Source organism: Rhynchophorus ferrugineus, unplaced genomic scaffold, assembly GCF_030347505.1.
Source record: "Rhynchophorus ferrugineus isolate W39M unplaced genomic scaffold, kcgeb_rfMv2 rfM6, whole genome shotgun sequence".
Lineage (NCBI taxonomy): Eukaryota > Metazoa > Arthropoda > Insecta > Coleoptera > Curculionidae > Rhynchophorus > Rhynchophorus ferrugineus.
In genome coordinates, this window is record NW_027472585.1 from 6,361,159 (window position 1) to 6,374,246 (window position 13,088).

At 34.7% G+C, this 13,088-nt stretch overlaps 1 protein-coding gene across 1 annotated transcript in view; it reads right to left on the reverse strand.

The window, feature by feature from the left end:
- Nucleotides 1-911: 911 nt before the first annotated feature.
- LOC143198527 (uncharacterized) overlaps nt 912-13,088 on the reverse strand; it is a 29,246-nt gene continuing 17,069 nt past the window's right edge. Inside the window, exons 2-3 of the mRNA XM_076407809.1 lie at nt 4,107-4,242; nt 912-4,051 (exon numbers count right to left, since the gene is read on the reverse strand). Of these exons, the coding sequence (XP_076263924.1) occupies nt 912-4,051; nt 4,107-4,242 (3,276 nt within the window). The remainder of the gene's footprint in view (nt 4,052-4,106; nt 4,243-13,088) is intronic.

Here is a 13,088-nt window from a genome sequence, read left to right on the forward strand (position 1 = left end):
ATAACACATGTTGAAGAAGCTTACAGTAATATCTTTCTGTGAAATGTTTAAATATTTAAACTGATTATATTTCTGTATTGATTTTGACTTTATTAATAATTATTGTATATTGTATTAATATTTTTAAATAGCTCCACTTCTTCTATCTGGATGATGCTAGGATTTACATTAGTTGACAGATATATTATAGATTGATTCACTATTTAACTATCTAACCTTACCATATAACATATATAGTCTATTCAAAGTTATTTTGTACATACGTCATCTAAATTTGTGACGTCAAAACGTCGAAATGTTGCCGCATCAACTCTGAGTTTTAGTTCAGTTTGGCTTTGATAAACAACAAAGTTCTATTCTAAATTAAATAATTGAACAAAAATGTAATCAAATATAATTTATATTAACATTATAGTACATCTAAAAATTACAGTTAATTAAACAGGACAACTGGACGACTTTGACAGGCTCATTTACGTGTTCGAACTTATCAGATAGCATTATGTCTCTTTTTAACTAGAATAAAATGAGAAGGAAAATATTGTCTGATTCTGAAACGAATTTACAAATTGTGGCAGGCAATACATTAAACATCTTGATGACGTATGTACTAAAAATCTTTGAATAGACTATAAATATATTTTTTAAATATTCCTTAATAATATTCTAAATCAACAATCTGGGATCAAATATAAATATTTTGTCGCAATTTAAAGTATATTTCACAGTTAGATATGAAGTATTATTAATTTTAATCAAACAGTCTTACAAAATTTTTGTAACTCATACGTAAAACAAATTTATTACAAAGTATTAAAAATGTACTTACCTTTTTGTGCGGAATATGGACATTGGAATCCCTAAAAGATGCAATAAACCAAACATCAATATTCAACGGTATTAAATAAAACTCACCCTTTCTTTCCATTTCCTTCATGTATGATGACCTCCTTGGCGTCGATTTCTTTATATTCTTCACCGTCATCCCCATAACCGAAAAAATTATTGGTAAAGTGGCACCACGATTGTCCAACACCACCCAAAATGTCATCGATGTTCTGATGTTTTGAGATAAACATTGATGGCGCACGCTTTTTCTCACTTTCGCGTAAGCTGGGTACGTTATCGTAAGGGCTCAGTCTTCCCTCGGTATCCTTAGGCATTTCCAAACCTTCGGGACTAGCTCGATCGCCCAATGGTACCTCTTGGTTATCGAAATCTTGATTCTCCCGCATCCACCAAGTTCGTTCTCCCGAATCTTGATGTGTAATCGGAAATTTGGGCCTCGGAAGAGGTTCTTCCGTTGTATCAGCAGGAGCATCGTCATCGTTCAACCACCAAGCTCGTTCACCGGAATCTATATGTCTTAACTGATGTCTTTCCGGAAATTCTGTAGGGGTAAACTTGTTGTTATCTTTACTGGCGGCTGTCGTTGAGTCTGATGTTGATTTAGGATTTTCTTGCCACCAGGTGGCATTGCCAGAGTCATTCCGCGGAAGCTTGGAGGAATTACTTTGTTCAGAGCTCCAGTTGGAGTACGTCTGAATCCCTTCTGGCGGAGAAGCTTCTTTATTAAGCCACCAGGGCGCTTCGCCACTATCGACTGTTCGAAGTTTTGGTTTTAGCTCCGGTGGTTGTTCCGAACTGACGTTAGGCGACCAATTTTGCACTCCCTCCGGCGGAGTCCCGTCTTTCTTCATCCACCAAGCGATTTCTCCGCTATCAACGGGCCTTATCTTCGCTTTGTTGACTTGCTGTTGAGTTTCTTGCTGTTCTTGTACTTGCGATGGGTATATAAAAACACCCTCCGGAGCTTGGGGGTTATTTTCCTCCAGCCACCAGGGAGACTCCCCAGATTGAACTGGTCTCATGATGGGTTTCTGGATGTTTACTTGGTCGGTTTGTTGATTAGTTGGCTCTTGAGGTCGCCAGTTTGAGTAAGTTTGATTATCATCAGTGGTAGCGGAATTTTCATCCTCTAACCACCAAGCTTTTTCCCCAGAATCCGCGTGTTTAAATGGCGGCTTTATGGAGTCAGAATACGTCGTCACTCCTTCGGGGGCTGACTGATTCGGATCCAACCACCAAGCTGTTTCTCCTGATAAGTTTTGCTTAATTATAATTGGTTTTGGCACTTTACTGCTATCATTATATTTCATGTTTATTGGTTCGCTAACTTGTTTGAGTTCGCTGTTGTCAGTGGTAGTTTCTGATCGATCTCCCCACCATCCATTGGGGTCAGTGCACTCAACACGGTGTAGAATCAATTTGGCGCATTTCGGTTCTGACTGAATGCCTTGCACAGCATTGGTCTTCTCACCTGTACTATCTGAGCTGGGATCTAAAATCCACGTAACTTTTTCTTGGTGGTCAACAACGTCTGTTTGATTATCACTAACTGGTTCCACGTTGACGTGATTTTTATTAGCTTTAAATAAATTGGTGACTGGAGCCAGAGCCCGCATCAAAAATTTTTTAGCATCAGTCTCGGTTCTCGTTCCATCAGTTTTCTGTTTGATTCCAGTGCTTTTTGATGACCTATCACTCGGAAGTTCATCACCAGTCGTCAGTACCATTGACGTCCTGGACGAACTGGTACTTCTGATTTTGTTTTTCACCTTCTTATTGTCATCCTCGCTAGAACTCGGTCCCGTGGTACTACTAACGCTTACATCCGAACTGGGCGATCTTCGACCGCGCTGCTTATCACCAGAAAATTTTTGAGGCAGCTTCGAACCTGAACTGCTCTTATGATACGACCGACAGCTCGTCAGATTCTCGGAAATATCGGTGGCGTCCGGATCAGCGTTGTCCGAATCCGCCGAACTGGCCGAGTTACTTCTCCTTCCTATGCGTTTCTTGGAGCCATCGGGATTCATATTTAACACAGACTTTCGAAAATCTTTATTGGGAGTGTTGAGGGAATGTAACGAACCTTTGCCGGAACTTTCGGACTTGGGTATTGGCGGTGGAAGTTGTTTCTTATCGGAGATTTGTTTAGGTGGAGTTAGTTTGGACTTGGTTACTTTCTTAGAATCCTTCTCGGATGATATACTCCGCGTCGAACTTGTCCTGGAAAGACTTTTTGGACTTTCTACCGAGTCTGGTTTCGATCTATCGCCTTTTTTGTTGTTGGGGCTGGAGAACTTCATATCTAGGAAACTGGACCATGGAGTCGCGTTAATTCGTGATGCTCCAGCGAATCTGGATGACCGGGTGCTATCATCTAAACGATCGGATTGCATTTCCTTATCCACCATGTTCTCTTTATTGCATTTTGGTCGCGTGACGGTTTTCTCGATAGTTTTCGCCACTTCTATTCTCCTACTTCGTAAAAAACTGTGTTGAGTTGATGTACCCAACGTAGGAGAAGTACCTCTAGTACACACTTTAACCGTCACCATTTCCACGTTTTGATTCTTCTCTCTTTCTGGTGACGGTTTCTTAACTGAATCTTCTCGCGATACTGATGAACATCTACTAGCAGGTCTGCTCGATAGTTTTTCTTGTTCGTGTTGAGCGTGTAACACTCCCAAAAGTTCCTTGTTTTTCCTGGATACTTCATGAGTTCGTACCGTTGAAGGTCTCGTGTAAGCCGTATAGCTTCTTTCCACCGAATTCTTCGGAAGAAATCGACTGTTTAGATATTTCTGAGAACCTCCTGATATATCCTCTCGAGAGCTCTTATATCTCGATGATAAGCTCTCTTCTTTAGAAACACTTGGACTTCTACTGGATTCCTTCGACAGAGGAGATCTGCGCTCAAATTTCGATAAAGTACCTGAAGTGCTGTCATCTCGTTTCCCTAATCTCGGTAGATTACTGACGCTTCCTGTTGGCGAAATAGTACTTTCTCTACTGGTGTTTGATCGGGTGTATGGCCTAGGGTATAATCTATTGGGACTGAGGTAATTCGAGCTAGCTGACGTTCTGTCCGACTTGTCAACTGATGGACTGGGATCTCTGGACCGGGTTCCCGGTCGAGGTAATGTGGATTTATAGGATACTGGCGGATGCAACGAATCTGACTTGATTCTAGATTCAGCTCGTCCTAAAAAATAATTGAAATGAAATATACACTCAGAATATTAATAGTAATAACTGACCTGGAGTTGGAGTTGTAGCCAAGGAACTCGTATAAGATCCTCCATATCGTTGCGCTATTCTGGATGGGGTCGATCTAGTCTCTGGTAAGTTCTTTGATGTTGAGTCCGTTCTTGATCTTCCGTAAGATGAGTCGTACTACAAAAAACATATGGTAGAATTAATGAGAACTACTTATATGTAATAATAAGAATTAGGAAATATTAAATATAGTCAGCAAACATAAGGGTCGGTTTTTATGAATTTTCTTAAAGATGACAATCAATTATATTGGTTTCATTGAACTAAAAATTTATTATTGAAGTTATAATTGAATCAAAAAATGTAATTTCAGAAAACTGAAAAAAACTGTAAATAAATAAACTATGCCCATAAAAGTTATTCCATTAGTTCTTCCTGAGAATATGTTCTTAAATATATAGGTATGAAGTGTAAAGTGTTAAGATATGATTAAATTATGAAGTTTTAATAATTCTAAATATTTCACAAACTTGTTAACTCACTCAACTACTTTAATTAATAAATGTATGAAATTTTGAGCGTAATGCACGGTTTAATTTACTCTAAATCAGCATTTTGTAGCATATCTCTTCTATGTTTAATCTACAATAAATAAAGTTCGATTTTTTCTCTGTTCATTAGGCATCAATGTTACTATCTTACTATACTTTTATCTACTTTTATCTCTTTTCTATTTAATATTTTTTTGCAACCTATATTCATTAGGAATTCTGCTATGGGCATATTCTGCAAAAAGTAATATCAATATAATAGAAGTATTAGAAGTACAAGAAGAGTTGCGAAATCCTAAGAAGTATTTTAGATACGCCTAAATACCATAGGAACAATTACTAACACAGAAAACTACGGATTCCAATTGTCATGGCGGAAGCTAAAACATTTGCAACAAGACATGAAGAAAAACTCCACTCTCATGTTAACAGTGCTGCAACTATTGTATAAAACTGAACTAGGACGCAGACTCAAGAGATCTAAACCGTGTGATCTTGTGCAGTTATGCAGTGAAGTGTACTAAATGACAAACTAAAACTAATAAAAATTCTATTATTTTTTATTTCATTAGAGATTATTTAGTAAGAGCCAAAAGGTGTTCCTAGATAAGTATCTAGTTTGAAGTCACTCTAGAAACAAATTGTAAGTTAGTCGACCGTGACTAATAATAATATATTAATAAATTTTAAAAAAATGTTTTGTTCTTCTATTATTTAATTCGTTCTTCTTCCTATTACCCCTAGTTTAAAGATAAAGACCCACAATATACCACTATCAGTTTTACTAGTAAACTGTGAATTCTTACTTTTTATTATATTATATAATATATTATATTGTATTTATTATATATATATATATATATATATATATATATATATATATATATAATACTATTATATTATATAAAGATTTATATTATCTTAAGACTATTTTTAAAGTTTGGTTTGTTAATTTTGTCTTCAAATTTCCATTGACTTCCATTACTGTCTATTGACAACATAACCAAAAGATATTTAAACTTACATGTATCATAAAGTTCTTGACTATGCAGTTTCCTTTCTGCTCATTATTGTTCTTAGTTCTTGTTTTTCTATTAATTAAAAACCCCCAATATTGTACTTAATGACTTAATGACTTAATGAGTTCTATATTTACATTTAACAATATGAATATGTAATAGATCCGTTAAGAGCTTTCCTATAATAAATCTCAACTTCATAAAACACAGCGTAAATATGAATCAACAATTGGAGTCTTAATTTGTGTAACTGTTGTTTTGATAAACCTAAATTAGTGTTATACAGGTTTTAATTATTATATCAGTATTATCATATCATAGTTCCTTCTTTAACGCTGTTATTAACATATAGCTTAACATGAATAGAATTTTATAACTAAAAATTTATTTAAAACAACAAAAATATTATTTGTAGTTTCGGAAAAGTTTAACTAGACTTGTAGCGTGTTACGTGCTTTTTTCAAGAGACCATAATCACAAATTAAATATGAAATAAAGCTGTCGTAAAAAAGTTGGACGGACCACTTGCCAAGCATTTACGCATATTCCCATGTGAGCACGTCGGATGCATTCCTAAATAATTTCCACTTCTATATTTAATCGTGAAACCCAATATCAAAAACGTATCAAGATCTACAGTACTCTCAATAACAACAACATTATTTTTGATAATTTAACTAATATTATCTTAGAAATTCGACCTAACTTTTTATGAGAAAATGAGACGTGGAAACAACTCTTTTTAATGATAGTCAGTGTTAACTAAGTGTAAAACTGATTTATTTCTTGGAAGAGTCATAATTTTGTCCTTTTGTATCGTTGAATGAAAATGTAAATAAAGAATAGATTAAATTACAACATCTTGTTACTGTGCTCATGTCATAACTTCGTTGTTTACATATATAATTTCTTTGCAATTTAACCATGTCATCCGCTGTGCCAACAACACAATTTTGCTGCAAGTGTTGCTACTTAAGTTGAAGTATCGTATCGCTGATGGACCTAGCTTACTGAATAATGTATATAATGAATATAAAGATAAGAAACATTAAATAGTTTAGTAAAATGTTGAAGGTTTTGGATTGGATGCAAATTGATATCAAACTACATACAAGGAACTATGATAAACTGGAACCCTCATAGATATGGGCCAAAGCAGGATAAATCAGTTGGGTATCGTGTTTTTCAATATATATCGTTTTAGTTGGGTATCGGTTAATGAATATTTAAAGACAAGTAACGGATGCTTTGGATTCGTCTTAACAGTTATATTATTTCAAGAGACTTCTTCTTCTGGCGGCTTTTTGACCCCTATTTTGCCTAAGCTTTGTAATTTGTAAAGTTTGTTCTTTGTCTGACGCTGATGACCAACATTCCTTCTACCTCTTTGATAATCATCCTGGTAGTTGTCTGACTAAGCCTTTTCTCGTTATTTTCTGGAGAATCACAATCTTCGTGCTCGGATCTCGGTCCATCTTAACACGTCTTCCGTGTTCCTTCTTAGATATCTTATGTATTTCCGGTGATTATTCTTAATACCCTCATTTATTTTATTTCGGTTGTGTCGGATCGAGCTTCAGTTTTCTATAGAACGAAAAATTATGTATTTTTAAAAAACAAAGCATATGGTCCCATAAAACCGAAACTATCTAAAGTTTATACACTGAAAACGTTCTTTATGAATAAAAAAATATTGGACAGCTAATACCCAAGTGTCTCTTCGAATATTTTTATAATGATCACCCAGGTCATCCTACTAAGGTTATGGCTTCAAAAATAATTGAAAAATATCACGATATCGTGATATACTATCGGAGAGTGAAAGTGCGTATGAATACTGACACTGCGGGCAATTTAATTGACTGGTTGTAAGATACGTTAACAATTCATTTGGATAAATTCAAGATGCTAGATGGAAAAATTACTGTACTGTTAACCACCAAGTGACTGCCATATCAATTGACCATATTTAGTATCCTATGGTCACAGAGAAAATAAAGATTTAACTTTATAGGCAATTTTAGAAAAATATATCGCAACGTTGAATATCTAGATCACTACTTTGAACTTACTACTTGAACGTTTTTATGGTGTTTTTGTTTTTATGTTTAACGCCATTTTCTGAGTATAGAAATAAAGAATAGTTCATTTAGAGTTAGTCACTCGTCAGTCGGTAGATAAACTCATAGTTGGTAAAAGGAGACTTTCAAATATATATATATATATATATATATATATATATATATATATATATATATATATATATATATATATATATATATATATTCAGAGCAAAATATTTTTTACAGGTACCTATACTATAGATTGAAACTGACCAATCAAATTTCTTGAATGGACGAGTATAACCCCATTTAGATATTGAACGTAACGAAACTTTTCTCCAGAGAACTATATTGAGTTTTCTCTCTATTAATCTATGCCTATACTCTACTATTTTTGTGTATTAGAAAATAACTAGAGATTGTTGACAATTAATTTTATAGTTTTCATTGATAAATATAACAAAATTTCATATTTCACATAACCTAATATTATTATCAAATTATTTTTGTTTAATATAATAATAGCACAAGGAATTTCCAAGGTAGGTTCATCGGGCAAATTGGAATAATTAGGTTTGCTACGGTTTTGTTTAGACATCGGGCAACTAACAATAGCCGCGGCCATCTGGCTCCCAGCATTTTCAGGTCAGCACCAATGAAAGTTGTTCTATTTTCGAGCAAACGCCTGACTGTAGTTTATTGCTCTTCGATTCACTCGTTTTTGCAAATACCTGCTCGTTTTTATTTACCCGGAGACAGAAATAACATCTCAACGACATAAACTATCTAAGCCTAATTATTTAAATATATTTTTCCTGGTTAAATGGTCGATGACACATATATTTTCCAAACATGTTAGTCTCATAAATATTCGATCTCATGAGAAAAATATATCCAAGGTCTGAAATTATCTTTAAATACCCGTAAATTTATTGTTAGAGATATTTACGTTTCGGTTACAATAAGTGTTTCCATAAATTCGAAAATGTGTGCTTAAATTTCTTGTTTTATTTTTTCGGTGATTTTATTTCATTAATACTCTTAATGGTTTAATAACCCATCCAGTGGACAAGTATTTCTTTTGATTTTAAAATATACATAAAATATTTTATCCAAAAAATTGAACCGACTTCAAAAAATATATAAGGAACTCACTAAAAATTAAAAAATAATCAAACTTAGATTTTTAATACAAAAAAAAACATTTTAAAATAAAATATGTACCTAATAATCATTGTAATAACTAAATAAAAATAACCAAAAGCCTTATTTAATTTAGCTTAATATCTAACTAAACCTATTTATCTATTTACAATATTATTCTAACTACTACCAACTCACTACTTTGAAGTCGGTGCCGAACACAAACAGTAATATTAATTTAGATTTGTTTTGTTGGTATTTCTTTTTGGGGATTGCAATGTTATAAAAGTATATTATTATTTTTCTCTTTTTAGTGTTAGATATTTATTCAATAAATTTTTGCTATTTAGGCAAAGCTACTAGGCAAAGTAAAGGTGCAGCTCATATGAGGAAAAATAGGAATAAAGAAACAAATATTGAAAATGAGTACTTCAGACCCCGGAGTACTTCAGGTCCGCTACATAGCCTAGGTGATCTGACAAATGTCTAACTAAACTAGAACAACAAAAAGTTATCGTCCGCGCCGGGAATCGAACCCGCGACCCCCGTTTGGAAGATAAACGCTTTAACTATATAGAACCAATATAGAAGCTATTGCCTACAATATTTCTACGCGCTGTTATATGCTATAGTTAGTGCTTAAAAAGCAAACTGAATAGCTTTTGCACTGAACGACTTCTGATTTTCCGTCACTCAGCAATAACATTTTTTTTAATCTTTGTGATTCCACAATCTGCCCTATAGGCAATAAGTATATCTTATGTCTATATTATATTTACATGGCATGCAGAAAATCACCTCATTAAGCAATCTTCTGTATAAAATATTATCTTAATTAATTAGTCTTATTCTAAAGCGTATTCTAAAGCCTACATATGTCCATTAATCAGATCAGGTGGTATTAAACGTTTTAGTCTACGCACTTCACTATCACGTAGCATATTTAGCTGATTATCGAGTACATTGGGATGCACCAACACTCTTTCGAAGTACTTCACACAAACACGTTGAATTACACTCGTTATAGGTTCCAGAGGAATATCGCGTTGTATCACTTTATTTGAAATATAGTACGAAGCATCAACAGTGACACGCAACACTTTATTTTGGAACCGTTGAATGATGGATATATTAGATTTGCTAGCGGTACCCCATAGTTGGATTCCATATGACCAAATAGGCTTGAGTATAGACTCATACAGCAACACCTTGTTATCTAATGATAACTTGGATTTGCGCCCGATGAGCCAATACATTTGATATAATTTCAGTCGAAGTTGTTTTCGTTTAGAGAGTATGTGCTTCTTCGAGTTTAGGCGTCGATCTAAGTGCATACCAAGATATTTAACTTGCTCTGCTTGGGGGAGTTGACGATGATTGATATTCACTGGTGGACATGTTCTTCTAAGCCGTTACATGGATGGATTTTGTTTCGTTCACATTAATGCGCCATGTCTTCAACCATAATTTTATTTGATCCAGATGGGTTTGTAGGTTTATTGATGCTGTGACTGGATCTTCATGGGATGCCAAGATTACTCAGTAATAACATAATACCCAAATATTCGAATTCCCCCCTTCCCCCCAACAGATCCTAATTTAGTTCTAATGGGACCACCTTTAAGCAACCACCATTATATTAATAGTGAAACGCCTATCTGTCAAATAAGATTTTCGTAACAGAAAATCATTTCAACCACTTCATCAATACTTAAATGTACTACTACAGTGAATCATAACAAGAGGCTAGAAAGCGATGTGACTAGATTATTTGTCTTTGAAACGAGTTAATACAGAAAGATCAATCAAGGGGATAATAGCAGATTTTCAGTGACAAGATAAAATTGTAAATTAGCTTAAAATTTGTGAAACAATTAACTGCTATGATTAAGCAGCAGGAATGAAATGCCTCAAAGGAGACAAGGATCTAACAAAGATGGAAAAAAATTAGAAGTAAAGAAATTAAAAAATTATTAACAATTATTTGTAATAATCAAAAACAGATGAAAATGTTCAAAAATTGTAGTCCTTGGTTTTTGAAGAATATTTTTTAAGAATTTTATATATAAATTTGGAAACAAATATTTGAGTACAAATAAACACTAATTCCTACTCCAAATAATTGTCCCTATCTTTCTTCTTCTTTATCATTTTGAGTTTTATATCTCCAACTATTTCTGTTCCGAAAACAATTAGTTGTTTGCATATGCTGGAAATTTAATTAATAATGATACGCCATTAATTTAATGAACGATGATGAACGTAATAACATTAATATTTTCGGCAAAATAAATTTGGTACTTGTTTCATTACAGTTTTTCGTTTGAAGTCACAATAAATCACTAACACACGTGAGTCTATTTAAATTGTAATTTAATTAACCTGAATCTAATTTTAGTGAGCGGTGATTCCGTGGAAATAAAAATAAACCGACATCACAGAAGCGTATTTGCATATATTTACTTCGGTAAAAAATAATGAGTTGCTTCCATGATGATTTCATCGACGTTACCAATTGGCGGTAACGAGATGGTAATTGTGATGATCCGAACCCCAAGTGATATTAAACGGTTAATTGGCAGGTTTAAATCTGGATCATTTTATTTTTACCGAATATTTTCCGAAATAAAATATGACTCAGGAAAATATTGAAAATAAAAAAGTAGTCCAACCACTATTTACGTTGTAATCTACGATATACGATCAACGTACGTACGTACATTACGTTGAAGTGAACTGTTGGAAAATGGCATCTGATATTGACTAATAGTAAGGGGTTATTTTCATCTATTCTTTCTTTATCGTCTTCTAAAGACAAGTATCTAAACTTTTAAACATATTTTTCTCAAAGAATTCTTTATTCAAGAGGATTGACATGATATCTCTTTTTTTCCAGATTGACCAGCTAGAACGATTTTTTACTGATGTCGCTTCGGTTCGGGATAGAGATTTTTGCGGGCGATAGAGACCCTGGGATACGACTCGGATTATCTTAATTAGTTTAACTGCCGGCGTTTTTGGATGGGTAGGGATTTGATCAGGATGCTTTCGTATTCTAAGGCGCCAAGGGAGAACGGGATGCCTAATTAAGATGTCTGTTCACGTTCCTCATAAAATATGAGGCATTGAATAATACGCGGACTTTTTTGGACTGGAACATTTGGAGTAGTTTAAGTTGTGTTTCAAAGACGTATCTGTACCACACCTATGCACCGTATAGGCAGGCTGGACGGACTAGTATCTTATACAGAGTCGCCCTCTAGGGGATTGGGAGTTTGCGGACTGTACACGGCATTACCTTTGCAAATAGCGTGCTGTATCTGCTGAATCATTTGAATCTGCGGCCAAACCGAAGGCCGAGGTATGGTACCTTCTGGAGCCATGGCACAGGAGCTTTTCGATTTGGAGGCGATATGCACGGAACTTCTTTTTACGATAGAACATAATAGAGTTTTGCCCGTGTTAATCTGCAGACGCCAGACTTTGTACCACTCAATCGCTTGGTTGACTTGGATTTGGAGTCTGTCGCGAATGGCGTCGGGACTTTAACCGATAGTGAAAAAAGCTGTATCATCTGCATAAAACGATGTGTGTGAATGTTTGGGGAGTGGAAAATCAGTCATGTACAGGTTGACCAGGGCTGGAGCTAGTGGAGTACCTTGCAGGACTCCTGCGTAGATTCTTTTTCGAGAGGAGACTGCATCGCGGATCTTTACTTCAAAGGATCTATCTTCCAAGTATGAGCGGATCAGGGAAATTAGGTCATTCGGTAGACCTAGTTGGTTCACTTTAAAGCCAAGACCGTTGTGCCATACTTGGTCGAAAGCTTTGGATATATCTAGGAAGATGGTTCCAGATTTGCAACCTTTTATAAGTGCCTGATGGATGGTTGCTGAGACGCGAGCAACTTGGTGGAGGCTTGAGTGATTGGCACGGAAACCGAATTGTTTGTTCGGGATTATGTGGTGCGCGTCAGTGAAACTATTTAAAGCGTGTAATATCGCATTTTCGGCAAGTTTAGAGAGTGATCTAATCAGGCTAACAGTCAAATGGGTTTTACTTGACTTTCTTTTTGGCAATAACAGCGACAAGCGCATGTTTCCAATTTTTTGGGAAATGATTTAACCTCAGGTTAAATGAAGAAATGAGAGTTGAAGGTCTCTAGCTGATATTATGCTTACTGATGTCTCAAGATCCACTAAACTAATTAAATATATTTAATTAATTAAAATATATACTTAATTGAA